This window comes from Myodes glareolus, chromosome 4 (genome assembly GCF_982192425.1).
Source record: "Myodes glareolus chromosome 4, mMyoGla1.1, whole genome shotgun sequence".
Taxonomy (NCBI): domain Eukaryota; kingdom Metazoa; phylum Chordata; class Mammalia; order Rodentia; family Cricetidae; genus Myodes; species Myodes glareolus.
Genome location: NC_142029.1, coordinates 58195020 through 58215512, shown reverse-complemented (window position 1 = coordinate 58215512; position 20493 = coordinate 58195020). Strand labels below are relative to the sequence as shown.

Below are 20493 nucleotides of genomic sequence, written 5' to 3'. Positions count from 1 at the left end.
AGTTCCTTACTTGGGATGTTTTTTTAGGGATTCTCAATCCTAGCATATCTGAAGCCAAAATTTTTATTTGTGATAGCAAGTCTTGGAAGTAGTGTGTACTTTATATAGTGCAGAAAAAAAATTATTAGAAATACTTGGTTCTTATTTCAGTTTCCCAAAATTTACAACTGAAAAGGTAGACTCACATACCTACAGGGAACTCCAAATATTCTGGAAAGTTTCCTAATGGTTTTAAACATTTTTTAAACTTTTAATTAGTTTTAAAATTGATAAAATTCCGTTTCTGTCCATATTTCAAATGATAAAACCAGCCATGGGAGGCTGGTGGCTGCCATGTTGCCGCAGCAGCTCTTTCCCAGCGTCCCTGTGTAGATCCTTGTGCCACTGCTTTCTCCTTTGCTCATTCTGCTCCAGCTGGAGTGGCCTCCTGTTCTTTCACTGTGACAGACACAGTTGTTCAGAGCCTTGTGTTTGTTTCTCTCGCTGTCTGTAACGACCTGCCCTTATTTAGGCCTGTACTCAGATACCACCTTCTTATCAGTACTTAGTACCTGGCCTCCTTATCTTCATTCTTCGCTTTTCATTCCCAGACTGCTCCCTAAAGCAACAAGAACTATGGGGGGAGGGGGAACCCATCTACTGAGAAAAGCAGTGAAATGCAAGAATTGCTCTGTGCAGGCAAGGGCATGAATATGTTAGGAAGTACTCATGTCCTCTGTATTTGCTTTCTGTCATATTGACTTAAGGGATTATCTTTTTGTGTACATGGTTGACTACTTATTATTGGAAGCTTGTTAGAAGGCTCTTCATTCAGTGCCCTTGGTGTCTTCTTTGGCATGTAACAGAACTTTCAGCAGAAGGCAATGTGAAAAGCTCAGTGGTGAGCCACATCTCAGTTACCCTTGGTCATTTATAGGCTGCAGTCTTCTCTAGCCTTTCTGTTCTTGCTCAGTACCAGCAGCTTGACAGGCTACTTGTCGGTGTGTTGACTTTCCAGGTCCTGTGACTGTGGTCTGACATTGACTGTCTTCCCATATATCCACTCTGTTGCACAGCACTCATTTTCTACGACAGTTCTTCCAGTGTGTTACATAAACATCTGTTTTCATATTTCTAGTAGGAAACACAAAACTGTAAACCGTGGGCATGAGTTCTTCATCTTTAGTGTGTTCCTCACTGCTGTGTTTGGTGTGTTGAATGAACCAGGTACAGAACAGGAAAGAGTTGCTCTTACAGGAGGGAATTTTGAATAGCCCAACAATTTTGGAAAATAATTACACAGTTGGCCAGGGAAAAGAGCACACTCAAAACTTTATCATTTAAAAACTTACTAGAAAGCTGTGGTAATCAACACTGGTACTGGCACAAGACTGCAGATTAGTGGAAACGAAGAACAGAAATAAATCAACTTGTGGCCTTCCCTCAGCCCCTGTAAATACGATTTTTATCAGGACACCAAGACACTCAGTGTATAAATAGTGTCTTTCCCCAAGAGGTACTGGGACAACCAAATTTTCACACTTTTTTGAAAGTGTGAGGAACTCATTTGAGTTAAGATATATCACCTATGTACCATAGCTTTTCCTTCAGTTGGTTTTAAACATACTGAGAAGCAACAGAAGATACACAGCTGTGGAGTAAAGGGGTGAACTGTAAAACCAAATGTCAGCCTCTGGGTAGGAGAGTCTCAGAGTTGGAGAAATCCAGAAGAGCTCACTCTTGGAAAGCCAGGAAATGGGTGGGGAATGGGGAGGTGGCTTAGTTGGCAAAGTTTTCACTTCAAAAATGAGGACCTGAGTTCAGGTCCCTGCATCTAAGCAGTGGGCATGGTGGCATACGCTTTAATTCTAGCACTGGGGAAGTGGATCAGGAGGCCCTGAAATTGGTAGCCTTCAGGTTCAGTTAGAGACTCTCTCTAACTTAAATAGCGTGACATAACTTGTATGTTTGTTTTACAGATTTGCATAGTTTACCCTAGCTTAGAATTCTTTTATCTATCTATCTGTCTGTCTGTCTGTCTACCTATCTATTTATCATTTATTTCTGTTTTATGTGTACGGATGTTTTTCCTGTGTGTGTGTGTGTGTGTGTGTGTGTGTGTGTGTGTGTCTGTCTGTCTGTCTGTCTGTCTGTCTATCTATCTATTTATTTCTGTTTTATGTGTACGGATGTTTTTCCTGCGTGTATGTCTGTCTATCTATTTATTTCTGTTTTATGTGTACGGATGTTTTTCCTGCGTGTCTGTCTGTCTGTCTGTCTGTCTATCTATCTATCTATCTATCTATCTATTTCTGTTTTATGTGTACGGATGTTTTTCCTGCGTGTCTGTCTGTCTGTCTGTCTGTCTATCTATCTATCTATCTATCTATCTATTTCTGTTTTATGTGTACGGATGTTTTTCCTGCGTGTATGTCTGTCTGTCTGTCTATTTATTTCTGTTTTATGTGTACAGATATTTCCTGCGTGTATGTCTGTGCATCACATACATGCCTGGTACCCACAGAGATCAGAAGAGGGTGTCTGATCTCTTAGAACTGGAGTTACAGCTGGTTATGAGCCACAGTGTGGGTGCTGGGAAGTGAACCCCAACAAGTGAAAGTGCTCTTAACCGCTGAGCCATCTTCCCAGCCTTATGTTTGTCTTTTGCTATTGATACAGTGTTTTTTGATTTATTCTTGTATTGGCCTGTGGCCTTACTTATCTAACTTTTCATGATCCGACCCACTGATCACCCTAAGATGCTTCCTTTGCAAACAAGTGAAGTGGGACAGACAGCTATTTAGAATCTTAACTTACACTGTTATTTTGAGGAAAACAACCCAACGGTGCTTTCATGCTCATGGAGGGCATAATTCATTTTCTGTTCACTTTTTAAAATATAAATGGAGTATAGAAATATACATTGACTTTGATTATTCTTTTGTCTGCAAAACTAAGAATATGCAGTTCTCCAGAGCTCATTTTGGTGGTATAAAAGTGTAAGTTGGAACTGTATTGTGGCAGTTAGCTCTTTCACTAACTCAGGCCTCTGTGGAAACTGGAGAAGTCTTTCTCCCCGTAAGACCTTATTGCTTTGAATAGCAGTACAGAAACACATTCCAGCAGACAGGAGAAAGTAAGCAGGGGACAAAAGTACTTTTTCCTAGTTCTTCAATGTGTTGTTTTAAATAATGTTACATACTGAAAATTAAATGTAAAAGAACACCCAGCAAAATAAATATTATAAGAAATTGCATACTAAAAAGAGCACATAGCACAGTAGAAACAAGAGGTTAACTACTTCTTTTTGAGAGAGGGTCTTACTGTATAGCCCAGGTTGACTTCCTTCTGCCTCAGCCTCTCTGCAGTTAGGTTTATAGGCATGTGCTACCTGGCTCCTCTCATTCTGTGATTTCTAACATTCCAACTCCACCAAGCGCCATCCAGTTCAGACTAGATAGCACTGTTGGAGTGATGAATTCCCCTGACTTTGAGTTGTTTTCTTTCTGCCGTACTGCCACCACCGTTACACTTTATCTTGGTCAGCTTGGTAGCAGTGACGGTCCCTGCGTCTGTCTGAGGGATTTCCTTGGCTCTCTGACCAGGAGCTGTTCTCCTATAGTGGATACTAGACAAAAGAATGGGCCCTCAGTGTCACTCACAGACACATGCAGCATTCAGCTGCCAGTGGAGCGCATGCTTTCGTGCTGACAGAGCTGGTGGGACTCGGGTTAGTTTATAGTGTAGTCAAGTGTCTTTTCTCCCCTAACCTACAGGTTTTTTTTCAGAGAGATTTAACAGACTAATTACAAAAAATAGTATCCTCCTTTAGTTCTAACTTTTAAATAAACCAAGTTATCCTTGTTGATTTCTAAAACTTCTTTACCAATTTCAGTACCAAGCTTAAGAGTGTTTCATGTCATAGACTTGGTTATTGTTGTTGTTTTCTTTAAATTGGGTGCTCTTAAAAAAGCTGGCGTCTTGAGCTGAATATTGTAGTTTCTAGTTATTTTGATAACAAAGAGAAAAAAAAATTCCCTGCTAACATTAGCATTTCAGGGAGCAAATAAAACGTGTTCTGGAAGGAGCCCCATTCACTTCCTTAAGGTAGACTGTTCAGCGATTTGGTGTTGTGGGTGATTTGCACTATAATTTGTGATTTGCATGGCTTCAGATGTCATTATTTTTCCCCTACTTTCTAGGAAGTAACAGCTAGCAGTCGCCACTATGTTGACAGGCTGTTTGACCCTGATCCCCAGAAAGTTCTCCAAGGTGTCATGTAAGTAGAATGCATTTAAGACTTTATCAAAAAGTCTTGTTTGTCTTCATGTTTTGTTCTGTCAAATAATGTAATTATGAAAATGCAGGCATAACTTCTTTTCTTTCATTTGGCTTTATTTATGTGATGATAGCTTGATGTTCATGACAATATTTTATTATATAGATTTATCTGTTGATAGTTATTAACTAACATGATTGACTTCATTTTTTTTCCCTAGAACCCTTGTCTTCTGTTTTAAAATCTTTCCTTTGGGTAATGCTTTTGCTTTTAATATCTATGAAAGCAAGGTAAAAATTGATAGCTAATAGTTGGAAAGCAGTAGGAAAATAGGTTAGTAGGATTTTGTTGTTTTTTAAACTCATCAACTGTCATCAGAATTTCCAAGTGATAAAAACCTAAATATCAACATTTAGAAAGCAGTCCTTAGGAAATTTAAGCTCTTGATAACAGAGAGCATGAATAACCTTCTTTAATGAGGGGAAACATTTTTAATCAACACATTGTAGGTGATTATTTTTAGGATTAAAGTTGGACAAATGGAATAAGATTTCAAGTAACTGAAAAGTGAATTTTTTGCCCTCTTGAGGTTTATAGGCTTTTACTTTTAACACATTGGTTCTGAGCAAGGAGCCTAAGGCTGCTCGTGGAATTGGGAAGCACAGGACCCACAGGCCTCTGCAAGGCCCAAGGCTCAAAAGAGGGTTAGGATGAAATGCCTTTTCAGACCACAGGCAGATGAGTGTCCTTCCTTTCCTCTCCCTTACTGATGTTTTCAATCAGAGTGTACTTTAAGCTTTATTCTTGCCCAGTCATGGTAAGCTGAAATGTTCTGCTTATTTTGATTATAGTTCTTTTTTTTTTTTTTTAAAAAAAAAAAAAGACATCTGACTGGGTGGTGGTGATGCATGCTGTAGTACTCAGGAGGCAGAGGCAGCCAGATAGATCAGTGTGAGTTCAAGGCCAGCCTAGTCTACCAAATGAGATCCCAGACAGCCAGGGCTACACAGAGAAACCCTGTCTTGAAAAACTAAAACAAAACAAAAATTACATGTATGTGTGTGTGTGTGTGTGTGTGTGTGTGTGTGTGTGTGCGTGTGTGTGCATTTTATGCATGCAAGTACCTGCAGAAGCCAGAAGAGGATCCCTGAAATTGGAGTTATTGGTGGTTGTGAGCCACCCAATGTGGACTCTGGGAACTGACCCCCAGGCCTCTGCAAGAGCAGCAAGTACTTTTAACTGCTGAGCCATCTCCCCAGCCCCTTGACTATAATTCTTATTCAAAGCTAGGAAAGCTGTCTAGAACTCACTTAAAATTCTTGACAGTATTTTTGCCTTTTGTTTTAGAGAAACAAGAAGAGACAATACCCCTCTGCCCATGTTAACTTTGCTTTTGTCCCCTTAACTTAAAGAATCTATGACAATTTAATCAGCTCTTTTAAAGACTAGTTTGAATGTTACCAGAAAAAGTGTTATAAAAACCTCCATTGAGTTTTGGTTATGACTATATAGGAAAATTAGTTAAGAGGGACATTTAAATAACATAGCTCTGTAGGTGAGACAGACACTCCATGGAATAGACAGCTCTGTAGATAGAGAGTACTAAATATTGCTTAGGATTCTTCAGTTTAGTTGAAAATGCTCATTGAGTATTCAGTATATATTAGAAGATGATACTTTCGTCATTATTACTGCTTGTTAAGAGAAAGCTAGATTTACTAGTCAGTGATCTTACCTGATAAACTTGTATTCTGGGTTCTATCTGATGTGAGTAACTAAACTCAGGTACCACTTGTGACTTCAGGAAAATTTTAGTTTACTAAAGACCACTATAGCTTTCGAAAAGTTGACAAGTCAGAGAGTCAGAGAGATGAAAGGACAAGGAGCACTACATTGTAACCAAGCAGCTTAGGTGTAATGTGATAGATAGCCTCAGTGCCTCCTGGAAAGCTGGCGAGTCTCAGACACGATTAGCTCCAGCGCTCAGGTTAGGCAGACAAAGGGTATTTGTTTATATGAGGGAGTGGATTGAGCATGAGCATTGGAGTTGACCAATAGTTAATTATCTGTTTTAAATCATCCAGAAGATCTGAGGAAAAGTTTATAGATAGGGTTAGATCAGTCTTTGTAAGACTTACCCTCAGATATTGAGCTAATGGAAAAGCGAGGAGTTTCGGTGTTTGCCTCAAGACATAAAACTATCATCAGAAATATGTGGAGACATCAGCTTTCAGTGCATCTCTAAGCATACTAGGATTCCCCCGTGATAGCTGAAGGATTGCAGAAGAGGGCTAGTTAACCCTTGATGTGTCTTCATTAGGTGCTGAGTATTGAACTCAAGGCCTTGGGCATGTTAGGCAAGCTCTCTGCCATAGAGCCATACTCCCAGCCAATAAATGTGGTTGGTATTGGAAATATGTATTTGTTGATTTTTTTTAAGGTTACTTTCACCTCCCTTTCCCCCGTTTTACTACCAGATCATGTTTTGCTAACCGTACAACTTTTTCTAGGATTGTAACTTTCAAGATTACAAAATAGTCTTATATATAATAGACCTCTTCTATCTAAAACAGGGACAAAGTGTCTGGGAGAGCTTATTTTGTGAAACAAAAGAGATGAGTGAACTGAAAACCTGAGTGCCCCTAACAGTGGCCTTAACTTCCTGATCTAATTTCCCCTCATTATTTGGGACACTGTTATACTATCTTTTAGACTCACAGTATCAGCACCAACTTAATATACTTAATCCCCAGAAGAATGTAACGCCTTTCCTGCTTATAGAGATAAGATGATTTGTAGTGTTCTATAGTATAGTATAGTATAGTATAGTATAGTATATAGTATATAGTATAGTATATAGTATATAGTATATAGTATATAGTATGTGCTTAGGTCTACTGCAGAAACCTGAGGTAGTTGATTTCAAGAACTGCTAGGGTGTCCTGAGACAACTTGTTTCTTGTGTTGATGACTCAAATACAGAGAGTACTCCTGGACTCGTTCTAAGTTCCCAAAATGCTGAACTTTTTTTTTCTTTGTATTTAACTCATTTAACTAGCAGAAGGACTGTAATCGACATAGAATAGACTTTCCTACATTATCCTGCTTTGTGAGCCCTCTTCCCATAACAGTTTGCTTACTCTCCTGAGGAGAAGGGATACTTCTGCCTGCCCAATGAATGCTAGGGACAAAATGCTTGGTTTCCTTACTTTAGCATAGTCAAGGACATAATGAAGCAGCTGTAAGACTTTCTGCTCTCTGAGCACAGCTGGGCAAAGTGATGAGAACTCCTTAGTGTGTCATCGGTGCTTCTGTATTCCAGCTTTGAGTCCTGAGCTATCCTGGAGGGAAAACCTCCCAGAAGCCCAGTAAAGGGCTCTTGAGCAGTATGGCCTAGAGTCCCCTGGGTCTGGTGAATCTCAAATTCTTCTTCAGTTCCTCAGCACTGGTCACTGGAGGGTCATGCTGAAATGGGTTCAATAGATACAAAACAAGTTTCTTGTATGTACAGATGGAGCTCAGTTATACTCCAGAGAACAGCCATCTGTTGTTTCTGTTGATAAGGAAACAGTCTCAGCACCATTTTAAGGTTAGGTGGTTCAAAGACAGTGAAAGGGGAGATAGGAGACATGTGTACACAGTCACATGGCCCACAAGTTTTTGCCTCAAATGCTTAACTTTTGACTAAAAAAGAATTCTCTTTTATGTATGTGACATATACACTCCTGGGGGGAAAATGTCATTTGCTTTAAATCTGTACAAAAAGTGTTTTCCACTCATTTGTAAAACTTTGACTGGGAGTCTCCCTGGACATCCTTGTATCTGAGGTGCCCTTGGGTGTAGTAACGCTCCTTCCCCACCTGTAGAGCTTTGCTCTTTAGGAAGTAGCCCTCTCGTACTCTGTACCAGACAGTTCTTATCAATTAAGGCAAGTACTTAAAAGCATTTTATTGGTACTTTTGAGATTGTTTTGCCATATTTATATTTTCTATACATATCCTTTGGGGCCATCCAAGAATATGAATTTATAGAAGTACTCTTATTTTGGAATACGATTTTACTTTGAAGTAAAGAATTCTGCTTTGTGTGGCTAGAATAAAAGCAAATATAAAAAATATACAAAAATGAATGTTTTATCTTCCTAGAAGATAATTGGATACCTAAGCAAAAATACTAATAATATGTAGTGTGTTGTTTCTAACCAACATACTGCAAAATGTATGACCACAGCAGTACACAGAAAGGATAAGGATGGAAATGTATTCACAAGTCTTTTCTGATGTTTAATGGGATATCATATGAAGAAAAAAATGTAGGAAGTGAAATACTGCATTGGAAATTTTAAAGACGCCATTAAAAAACAAAATCAAACCCAAAAGGGATACAACTAATAAACTAATTAAGCAGATAAAATGAAATCATAAGAAATGTTAAGGGCCTGGAGGGATAGGAGTGATTTAGAATGCTTGCTACTTTTCCAGAGGACTTGAGTTTGATGCCCAGCATTCTTGTTGGGCAGTTCATAACTACATGTAATGCCAGCTCCAGGAGATCAGGTACCCTCTTTTGGCCTCTGTATGCACCTGTACTCATATGCAGATGCGTGCGTGTGAGTGCACACGCACACACACATACACACGCACACACACACAGAGAGAGAGAGAGAGAGAGAGAGAGAGAGAGAGAGAGAGAGAGAGAGAAGAAATACCACATTGAAACATTAGGATCAAATAACTATTCTCCAAATCCTTGCCCTCCACCACTCATGATCATCTCCTTTATTCTAAGAATCTTCCTGTTTCCTAAGAAAATGCATGCTACACACACACACACACACACGCCCACACGTGCACACACACACACACAGATATGAATGAAGAGAGGGAGATGGAACAGAGTGGTCCTCGCTACAAAGTTAGGTAGGTTCCATTGGCTGGTGGTTTGTCTTCTGCTCCCAGAGCTGTATTAAAGGTGGCTAACATACTCTTGTATTCAAAGGATTGTTGCCCATGTTAGAAGCCAGCTTGTTTTTAGTGGAAGTCTTTACCAGGACTGAGGATTTCTCATCCTCACTGCCTCCTATTGTGCAGTCCTGTAGCCAGTTAATGGCTTGCTCTGTCTCTTCTCTTCAGCACTCTAGGTGGCAAGGGTAAGGGCTTGGGGTTTGTCACTCACTTCTGGACTTGCATAATCCAAGATGTTACATGATAAAGTGAATGAGTTGGTTTGATAATTTCCTATGCTGTCTCAGCATATTTGTTTTTTTCTTCTGAATTCAGAGACATGAAAAATGCTGTAATTGGAAACAATAAACAGAAAGCCAACCTCATTGTTTTAGGAGCTGTTCCAAGGTATGTTTACTCACTTATTTTTCTTACATTCATGCCAAGTTTGTAATGTTCTTCTTCAATTATAAGATCCCCCTTGCTTATCATATTCTTTCTTGTTTTTAAAAATAAATGTTTTAAAACACAAGTGCGTGCGTGCGTGTGTGTGTGTGTGTGTGTGTGTGTGTGTGTGTGTTTAGGGAGCATCAGGGTTCATAGAATAAAGGAACTAGTCGTAAGTGGTAGAGATTGAGGATTTAGGGAGTAGTTCTTTGGCACGCTGACCTCAAACTGGAATGGTATAATTAGGAAGAGAAGAAAGCTTTCCATTCACGAAGAACTTCACAAGGACTCTGAACGTTTTCGTTACGAAAATTAGTAAGAAGTCGTCCTTAGAACTACTGCTCTGAATTCAGGGTCCATTTCTACTTTGCATTTACGATTCAGTAGAACTTAGCATTGGGAGTGTTCATGTTCTGACCCACTAGGAAGGGCAGATAACATGGAGCATGGTGCCGTTTCTGTAGAGACCTCTTGCCTACAACTTTCAGGCTTATAGTTTGGTAAGCTGAAATATTCATCTTGTATAAAATAAGACAGTTTCAAGGCAGACAGGCGGATCTCTGTGAGTTCAAGGCCAGCCTGGTCTACAAGAGCTAGTTCCAGGACAGGCATTAAAGCTTCAGAGAAACTTGAAAAAAGAAAATGGAAAAAAAAGACAGTTTCTTTGATTTTTGTTTCTTGCTGCTTTTTTAAATTGAATTAGCAGATGATATAAATAAATACTTCTCAAAAATATCTAAATAAGTTCAGACAATCATATTTTTATTTTTAATTACTTTTTTGAGATTATAATATAATTACACCATTTCTCCCTTCTCTTTATCTCTCCAAACCTTCCCTCTTGCTCTCTTTTTCTTTTTTATTAATTGTTGGTGTGTGTGAGTGTGTATATACATATATATATATTAGTCTGTATAATGTTACGTGTGTGTATATACATATACACACAAACATATATGTTATAATGTGTTTTTATAACACACTTATATATATATAAACATAAACACACATACACACATATATATTTTCAGGGTTGACCATTTGATACTTGATAACCAATTGGCATGTTCTTTTGAGAAAACTTTGTCTTGTTCTCAGCCTTTCTTACTTGCCTGTACTTCTTTATCTAGGGTTGAAGCCTTGTGAGATTTCCCTGTCCATGCTAACTTGTCTATTGGTGTTATCCATGTTTAGTGTATCATGTGGTGAGACCTTATGGTGTAGATCTGACATTCCTAGGAAACACAAGTCTCATAACAACCTCCCTGTTCCTCTGGCTCTTACAGTCTCTCTGCCTACTCTTGTGCAGTGTTCCCTGAACCCTGGGTGCAGGGGTTGCTGTAAAAGTATCAGTTGGGAGTGTGCTTTACAACTCTGCCTTTTGATTGCTTGTGTCCACCATATTTTTATTATGTGGGATATATTTCCCACACTGCTCTTATCACACTGCTTTGTTATATTAGTTACCTTCGTTTACCAAGTCCCCCTTATTTTTTAGATTGTTGTATTTGCTTCAACAAGAAACCTCAAGCACAGAGCTGAAAACTGAATGTGCAGTGGTGTTAGGGAGTCTTGCAATGGGCACAGAAAACAATGTCAAGTCTCTACTAGACTGCCATATTATCCCTGCCTTACTACAAGGTATGTAGAGAACCAGTTTCTCCATATTGTGTTTACAGTACTTTAAATGCTGGGTGAAAGATGTGTCTCATGCTGGGCGGTTGTGGTGCACTCAGGAGACAGAGGCATGTGTATCTCTGAGTTCAAGGCCAGCCTGGTCTACAGAGTGAGTTTCAGCATTGCCAGGGCTGCACAGAAAAACCCTGTCTCAAAAAACCAAAACAAACAAAAATGTGTCTCACATGTAGTTTCTCTTAATAGGACTACTATCCCCAGACCTGAAGTTCATTGAAGCTTGCCTCCGATGCCTGCGGACAATCTTCACCAGCCCTGTCACTCCAGAGGAGCTATTGTATACAGTGAGTTTGGGGGATTTTTGAGTCATAGTTTGATTTCTTTGTTAATTTATTTTTAATTTGCCTAGTGTCTCCTAATTCATCATAACTGTTAGATATGGAAGTATCAGCTAGTATTTGACTTTCTGCTTATTTGGAATGTTAAATGTTCTTGACTTTGTAAATAAGCAAATGACAGTTTATACACTTTGAGAACTCCTGCTTTTAAATTGTTTTTATTGAGCTGTATATTTTTCTTCATTCCCCTTCCTTCCTCTCCTCTCCTCTCCTCTCCTCTCCTCTCCTCTCCTCTCCTCTCTACCCTCTCCAATGATCCCCATGCTTCCAATTTACTCAAGAGATCTTGTCCTTTTCTATTTCTCATGTAGATTAGATCTATGTATGACTCTCTAGAGTTCTCTTTGTTGTCTAGGTTCTTTGGGGTTGTGAATTGTTGGTTGTTTTTTGTTTTCATTTATTTGTTTTTTGTTTTGCTTTATGTCTAAAAGCCACTTTGAATAAGTATTCTATTTGTCTTTCTGAGTCTAAGTTACCTCACCCAATATGATGTTTTCTAGATTCATCCATTTGGCTACAAATTTCAAGATGTCATTTATTTTTTATTACATTGTGGAAATGTACCACATTTTCTTTATCCATTCTTAGGTCGAGGTGCATTAAGGTTGTTTCCAGGTCTTAGCTATTACAAATAATGCTGCTATGAACATAGTTGGGCACATGTCCTTGTGGTATGATTGAGCATCCTTTGGGTATATATCCAAAAGGAGTATTGCTGAATCTTGAGGAAGGCTATTTCCTAATTTTCTGAGAAATAGCCATGCTGATTTCCAAAGCGGCTGTACCAGTTTGCACTCCCACTAGCAATGAAGGAGTGTTCCTTTTACCCTACATCCTCTCCAGCATAAGTTGTCATCAGTGTTTTTGATCTTGGCCATTCTGACAGGTATAAGATGGAATCTCACAGTTGTTTTGATTTGCTTTTCTCTGATAGTTAAGGATGTTGAGCATTTTCTTAAGTGTCTTTCAGCCATTTTAGATTCATTTGTTGAGAGTTCTCTGTTTAGGTCTGTATCCCTTTTTTTTTATTGGATTATTTGTTCTTTTGATTATCAATTTCTTGAGTTCTTTATATATTTTGGAGATCAGCCTTCTGTCTGATGTGTGCTTGGTAAAGACTTTTTCCCATTCTGTAGGTTGCAGTTTTGTCTTATTGACCGTGTCCTTTGCTTTACAGAAGCTTCTCAATTTCAGGAGGTCCCATTTGTTAATTGCATGATATTTTTAATCATGTCTGTGTTGATTATGTGTAAATTAAGGGAGAATGTTTTTCTAAATTATGAAATATTTTGATTTTATGCCTTGGAGATTTTCTGTCATAGAGACAATAGAGAATTCAGAAGTGTTAAATGTCAGGCAGCAGTGTGGTATGGTGTGGGCAGCAGCAGAGCTGTTCAGTGTGCTTAGCTGGCTGGATCATATAGAGGTCAGCTGTCAGAGCTGCTGAGGCATTAAATAGATAGTCCAGTGAGGAAGGATGAGGGTTCTACTTTGGAATCCTATTTATTGAACAGGTAATAGAGTCAGTTATGTAACTTTCTTTATCATCTGTGAACTACAGGTACAGAAATTCAGTTGGCAGAGAGGAACACGTATGAGGAAATGGATTGGGGGTTGTTGGACGACATTGGTGAATCAGAGAGCAGTAGAAGAAAGGAAAGAGGGAGAAGCAGGTTAGAAGTGAGCAGAGTCTTGGAATCTGCCTCCTGCTCAGCCCCTCTTCCGTCTGCTCATTCTCAGACTCTGGGCTCTTCTGGCTATTTTGAGGTTTTAAGTTTTTTATTTTGTTCTTAACTACTCACAACACAGTGGATCATACTAATAGTGCTAGTCAAGGGCAGTGATTCTACTTTTAGGGAATTAACAGCCTTCTGTTTCCCTACTTAGCCCATCTATATCTTGGCGTTCTCTTTTCCTCACCTTCTGGTTTTGTCTGTAGAGCAGCATAATTTCTTTGAGAAATTAGTTAGGTTACAGACTCTTACGTCCCTCCTGCAGGCTTACAGAATCAGAATCAGTTATGGAGAATATCCTTTGGAAATTTGTGTGCACATTTATCTATGAATATGGCTCAGGAATGTGGCCCACTTTTCCTAGGAAACTTGAGCCAATTTTCCTTTTTTTATCTGGTTCAGTGTAAAAATACCCTTTCATTTTGTGATTCCTTTTGCATTACAAATAAAAGGAGTCTTGGAAAGCAGGATTCTCTTTTCCTTTGCCATCATGTGTCAACAATAAGTAAGCTAGCAGGCTTTTAAACTATTTTTCTATGTATCTGTTTTTGCCTGTGGAGTTCATGTGTGTGTACTTGCATGTATATGGGCATGAATGTGTGTGTGTGTGTGTGTGTGTGTGTGTGTTTGTATTTGTATTGGTGTCTTTGCACATGTGAGGCCAGAAATTGAACCCAGAGCCCATAGATTGAGCTAGCCTAGCTAGTTGGCCTGTTTTGGAGATTACATTGTCTGTCCTTAAACTGGGATTACTGGTGGGCTGCCATGCCTACATGGGTACTGGGAATCTGAACTCTGATCCTCCTGCTTGCATGGCAACTTGTACTGCAGGCACTTTACCCACGGAGCCATCTCTTCTGCCCAGTAGTGGGCTTTATGTGAGAAGTTTCTAATCATTTGAAGTGTCCTGTCTTGGGTACATTGAAAATAGCTAACTCGTCATAACTGTTAGAGGTGCTTACCATAACATCCCAAGATCCAAAATGACATATTTATTTTGTACAACACTTCTTCTGCATAAGCCATTTAATATTATCTGTGTTAATAAGTCACCTCATCACGTTTTGGTTTCAGAACTGATTTCTTCCTACTCTTTGCAATGATGCTGTTTTATAGCAAGAACATTGGTTACTTCCAGAAGAGAAATTAAGTTCCTTCTCTTGTATTTTATTTTCAAGGATGAATATGAAAATATCTTTCCTTATCCCCTGCTTGGATAGTTCTGATGGCCATGACACTTTCGTTTTACTGATCCTTAAAGATACTTTATTTAATACCATTAAGATAAGAGGCTTTGTTACGTACTTTCTTGTAAAAAGACTTTGTCACATATGCTTACTACCTAAGTTCCTTGTTGCTGTCTGCTCTTCCCTTCCATCCAGGATGCCACGGTGATTCCACATCTCATGGCGCTGCTGAGCAGGTCCCGCTACACCCAGGAGTATATCTGCCAGATCTTCTCACACTGTTGCAAAGTAAGAACTAGAGTAGATGTTCTCACTGTAAACTTGTTTGTCTTCTTGTACCAAAGAGCTGATTGTTGAAGCCTGACACACACTTGGTTTGCATTCTGACTGTGATTGTTATACTTAGGGGTGAGTGTGCTCTTTGACATCTTAGCATTATATAGGTTTTATTGACTTCAGTATACTTTGTATTTGTTTCCTTATTGAGCGCTTTAACCTTTTCACTTAAAGGAAGTGCTTGAAAGCTTCTATTTAGCGTAAAACCAAGTTACCAAGAAGGCAGCATGTTGTTACAGGGTGGAAAGGTCTCACTGCCGCGTGGAAAGAGTGCAGAGTGAGCAGCACCATGCACTATCCTCCAGAGTCCTCCATGTACTCAGTGTCTGAAAAGTCCAATTTCTGTGCTTTTAAAAAAAGGCTCCAACCTACACTGAAAAGTGCTATTTATTTTGCTTCATATATTGAATAGTCTCTTAGGTAACCATGGGTGATTATTTATCTGAAGTCTTTGACAATTTCTAAATACTTTCTAACTTGTAACCAGTTTGTTGCTTATGTTCTGGTGATCAGCCAGTGGCTGAGGACAGCATTGCCCATCTTCCTATCATGTGTAACACAGATGCCAGGTGAGGAGCTGCTGGCCTCAGGAAGGAGGGAGTAAATAGGAGCACCTCCCAGCGGGAGGGTCGCTGTCTGTGCTGTTTAGCATTATCTTACCAAATCAAATTAGTTCACCTGCTTCAGGAATGGCATCTACATTCTAATCTAATTATTTTAAACTCCATCTAATCCCTAACTGATTATCAGAGCCTAAAATATAAGATTGGGGGGGGGGTCAAAAATACTATAGATTTCTCATCATCTTTGTTTTGACAGTATGTAGGCCAACTCATAGATGAAACTTTGTTAAAATTTATTTGCTAACAGTGGGTTCAAACACACAAGATGTAAGTATTAATAACAACAGAATGATGTTTCAGACCCATTCCTGTAAGAAGTTTTTGGGGTTTGCACCAGAAGTTTCTCAACACCTGAAATTGCTCAGTGCTGTCTCAGCTGCTATTCCAGAGGAAGGAGCCGTTATATCACTGCTCCTTTACAGGGGGGATTTGTTCCAACCCCAACTAAGAAACAATTTTATCAGAGAAAGAAACACCTTTGCTAGTCTTTTTTTTTTTTTGCCTGATAGTTTAATATTCTTATTAAATGATCACATTTAAGTATTCTGAGATCTAACTGAACCTCAAGGAACAGTATGAGCTCATGACAACAGTAATGACTCAAAATGTAAGATCATCTTCACAAATACACAGTATCCTTATGCATCTTTGAAAATGTTGTCCATATGGTCTTTATATTGCCCTTAATCTCAAAAATGTTTTGCTTCCATGTTCCTTTTTTGCATGTAGGCCCAAATAAATAAAATCTGTAATAGAATTTTAAGACTCATTCATGGGGCCCACTTAGCTAAAATTAAGTGGAATAGGACTTAACCAATAGATTAGTATCAGTATTAAGTCAGTTCATAGACTTTGAGGAACAGACCTAAAGCACTGTGTTATAAACTAGTCATAATTATATGCTGAAATGTTGCTGAGTTATCAAGGTACATAAGGAACCAGTGATAATAGTTGTTAGATTCTAATTTCTAAATTGTTGCTGCTTTGTAAGCAGTATCTCAGATTTCTGAGATTTCTTTGGTCTTTAAGTCTGAAAGGACTTATGTAATCACCGCCTGGTGGGTGTTGCCTCTCTGCCTACCCACTAGATTCTTGCAGAGATGAATGAGACACTTGACAAAAATCCAAGGTGAACACTCTTCTCCAGTTGGCTTTCCTTGTAATTCTTTCCACACCCTGTGCAGAGGCTTAGAAAGAAGGAAGACCTTGTTTGGTAACAACTATTTGTTGCCATCTCTTGAGATTAAAAAAAAAGTAAGGCATCTCAACAAATAGGAAGCAATTCTGTACGGAGGATTGCAGTGTGCTGGATCTGTTCCCTGGCATTTGTCAATGCAGCTTTTGTTAGTACAACTGTTGAGAGATGGTTTGGACCTTAGAGAGAAATCAAGAGACTGAAAATCTAATAATCATAGAACATTTGTGTAATAGAAGTGGCATAGGACAAAAGAGAAAATACGTATGTACTGATATGTCTAAGATGCATTGTGAAGAGAATTTAAAGGGCTAGAGCAGTGTGTTCAGCATTCTACCGTTTGAGTTAAAATGGGATAAAGCATACACATGCATTGGTTTATATACAGTTTGTTCTTTTCTGTTCTGGGTTTTTTGTTTGTTTGTTTGTTTTGAGTTAGGGTCTCACTGTATAGCTTTGACTGAGAACACTATGAAGACCAGGCTGGCCTCAAACTCAAAGCTTTTGCCTCTGCCTCCGTGTTCTGGGACTAAAGGTGCACAGTACCAAACCTGAAGACTGTTCTGTCTTAGGACAGTCTTGTTTTATAGCCTAGGCTGGTTTTTAGTAGTGATCCTTCTGCTTAACTTCTAGAATAGTGGAATATAGTTAAAGGCCACACGCCCAGCTTCTTTCATATTTAAGAAATATCTTAAAGAATAGAAGATAATACATTATAATTTGGTCTTCTCACATCACAGAAAGGCTTGCTGTAGAGAAGAAGCAGAGAGGTACAAGCGTTTGAGGCAGTCCTCTTCCTATGTAGCCATTCAGATAATCTCCGCCAGAGTTTAGACAACGTTTTCTTATTGTTTAGTGTTACAGTTCTTTGTATAATCTAGACACTAATCCTCTGTCAGTTGACTAAGGTGTCAAAGATTTTCTCCCAATCTATGACTGTTTTTTCGCATAGTTCAGTTTCCTTTGCTGTACAGAAGCTTCTCAGTTTCATGATATTTAAAACAAGAGAGATTTATAGGAGACCTGTTTTTTACTTGGCTCCCCCATAATAATCTTCACCATCATGTTTATAATAAACAAGTTATTTCAAACCAGACACTTGAATGAAAACATTTAGAGCGGTGCCTGTCACACAGTGAGCCCTCAGTAAGTAGTACCCATAATTTTATCTACAGGTATGTAAGTGAGCGGGGAGAAAGGAAAATGTACTTAAAACCTATGCCTTGAGGATGTTCTCAAGCAGTTATAGTGGATGTTTTGCACCTTTACGAGTGGATAGCTGATAATAAGTACACTGTGCCGTTGTACTCTGTGAATTTATCTTTGTCACCTAAGTTTCTACATAAGCATACATCCAATATTATAGCTCATCCTCCTAAATTGTGATTTTCAACCTGTGGATTGTGACTCCAGCCCCTTTTGGGAGTGATTGCAGATCACATATTTACAGTATAATTTGTAACCATAGCACTGTTATAAAATATCAATAAATAAATTGGTTGGGGGGGTTACCACAACATGAGAAACCGTATTAAAAGGTTACAGCATTAGGAATGTTGAACTACTGAGCTAGATTCTTTTTCCCTTCTTTATTCTTCGGAAGTAAAGAGGGAGATGTAGACATGTTATGGTGGAGTTGTGGCAGCACTTTATGTACTAAGGTCTGTCTGCCTTGCTTTGGGGTTTGAATTTGTTCAAGCATGGGGCAACTATGAAATCTATGCTGTAGAAAGTGTAGTTTCCTTAGATAAGTGTGGTTTAATCAGAAGCATGATTTTTGTTAATGTGTTACTTTATTCTCTTTTCTTGCAGGGACCAGATCATCAAACAATTTTGTTTAACCATGGGGCAGTACAGAACATTGCTCACCTACTAACCTCACCCTCTTACAAAGTAAGATGAAAAAAGTTATGTCAGATTTTATCTTCATTTTCATTAAAAGAAAGACACCTACAAATTTTATTACTTCTAACTGTGATCAGTAGATTTCCATCCATCCATACAGGATGTTATCTTCCATCAGTTGTACAGGGTGCTGTATTCCATCAGTAGAGTAGTACAGGGCCCTTGTTACTCTAGTATGGTCTTCTACTGGAAAAACATTGTCCTTCCTTCATTTTTTTTTTTTTTAGAACATTTTATGCCATGAGTTGTGAATTTTCATTTGTGAAATAGTATTTCAGGTCTGTCTGATCAGTTTATAGTGCTAAACCCGCTGCTCAAGGTGATGCCTTCAGGTGTGCAGGAGCAGTAGCTAACTGAATGGGGGAGACTCTGGGTTTTATATTTGGAATCTTTCTCTAACTACAAAGACTCAAACCTGCAGTATACACCTACATACATATCAACATTTAGAATGTGTAGCACAATTAATAAAAACCAGAGACAGATATTGGGGTTAAGCCTGAAGATCAGAAAAGCAAAGCAGCCAAGCCACTAGAAAGCTCTTACCTCTTTGAAATCTTCAGACTGAAAGAGGAGTGAGTTCCTCTCTCACCCCCCCCCCCCCCATATTCCTCTCTAGTGCTGGGATTAAAGGCATGTACTACCACCGCCCAGCCTCTATGGCTAACTAGTATGGCCGCTGGGATTAAAGGTGTGTGCCACCACAGCCTGGCCTGTTTGGCTGACTAGTGTGGCTGCTTTGTGTTCTGTTCTTTAGGCAAGCTTTATTTGTTAAAATACAAATGAAAATATCACTATATGAATGTATTCTGTTTTGTGTTTTGAGTTAAGATGTCAAAAGTTTTCAGGCTTAATAATTTTCTTTACTGTTTTTATATAGAGATGGCAGCATTATAATTCATTATTAAACATTAAGTCAAAACTTTAACCATTCACAGTTGTTTATCTATCAGGCTGTAGAAATAGTGGGACATTGTCCTATGTCTTCTTAAAACTAAATAAGCCAGAACATAGAAGCACTAATTTTTGCCCTCTGTCTGCTTATGGTGACCCTGTCTGCCCTTTTGTCCTTCATTTCCTTTCTGGTAAGGCTCTACCTCAGACATCCATCATATGGTTATTGGTCATGGTGAAAGCTTACAGTATAGGAATAATATGACACCAGGTCAAAACTAGCCAAAACAGGGCATGGAGCTATGTACTGAAGCCGTTTCCTCTGCCTGTGTCATATAGAGACTGTCAGAACTTGGACATCAAGAAACACTTAATACCTCCCTCCAACTGTCTATGGGACTCACCACCCTGGCTCCCTCCCACCCTCGTGCCCTCTGTGATGATGATGATGATGATGACATCATCATCACTACTTCTCTGAATCCAGTCAGTTCCGACCATGTATAGGGCCATGCACTGAGGCATAGGCAACCACCCATTGCCCACATCCATACAGAAAAGTGAGTTTTCCTCAGTTACCAAGAAAATGTAGCAAGAAGTAGATATGATCAAATACATTATATGCATGTATGAAAATTTCAAAGAATAAAGTACTATTCAAATAAAATACTATTTTAAATAAATTAATTATAAATAAAATAGTGTTTTTATTATGTATACAGTGTTCTGTCTACACACCAGAAGAGGGCACCAGATCTCATTATAGATGATAGTGAGTGAGCTACCAATTATTTGTTGTTGGGAGCTGAACTCAGGATGAGCAGCCAGTGCTGTGTGTGTGTGTGTGTGTGTGTGTGTATTTTAAAGAAAACAAACTATCCTTTTTTACTATACATACCAATCCAAGTTCCTGCTCCCTTCCCTCCCCCCACTCCCTCC

At 38.8% G+C, this 20493-nt stretch overlaps 1 protein-coding gene across 6 annotated transcripts in view; it reads left to right on the top strand.

The window, feature by feature from the left end:
* Positions 1-20493, top strand: part of Armc8 (armadillo repeat containing 8) — an 89361-nt gene that overhangs the window by 14873 nt on the left and 53995 nt on the right. For all 6 annotated transcript variants that reach the window (XM_085689609.2, XM_048417463.3, XM_085689608.2 and 3 more), the window contains exons 2-7: positions 4182-4258; positions 9538-9609; positions 11147-11289; positions 11530-11627; positions 14797-14889; positions 18568-18648. In XM_085689609.2, the coding sequence (XP_085545735.1) occupies positions 4182-4258; positions 9538-9609; positions 11147-11289; positions 11530-11627; positions 14797-14889; positions 18568-18648 (564 nt within the window). The remainder of the gene's footprint in view (positions 1-4181; positions 4259-9537; positions 9610-11146; positions 11290-11529; positions 11628-14796; positions 14890-18567; positions 18649-20493) is intronic.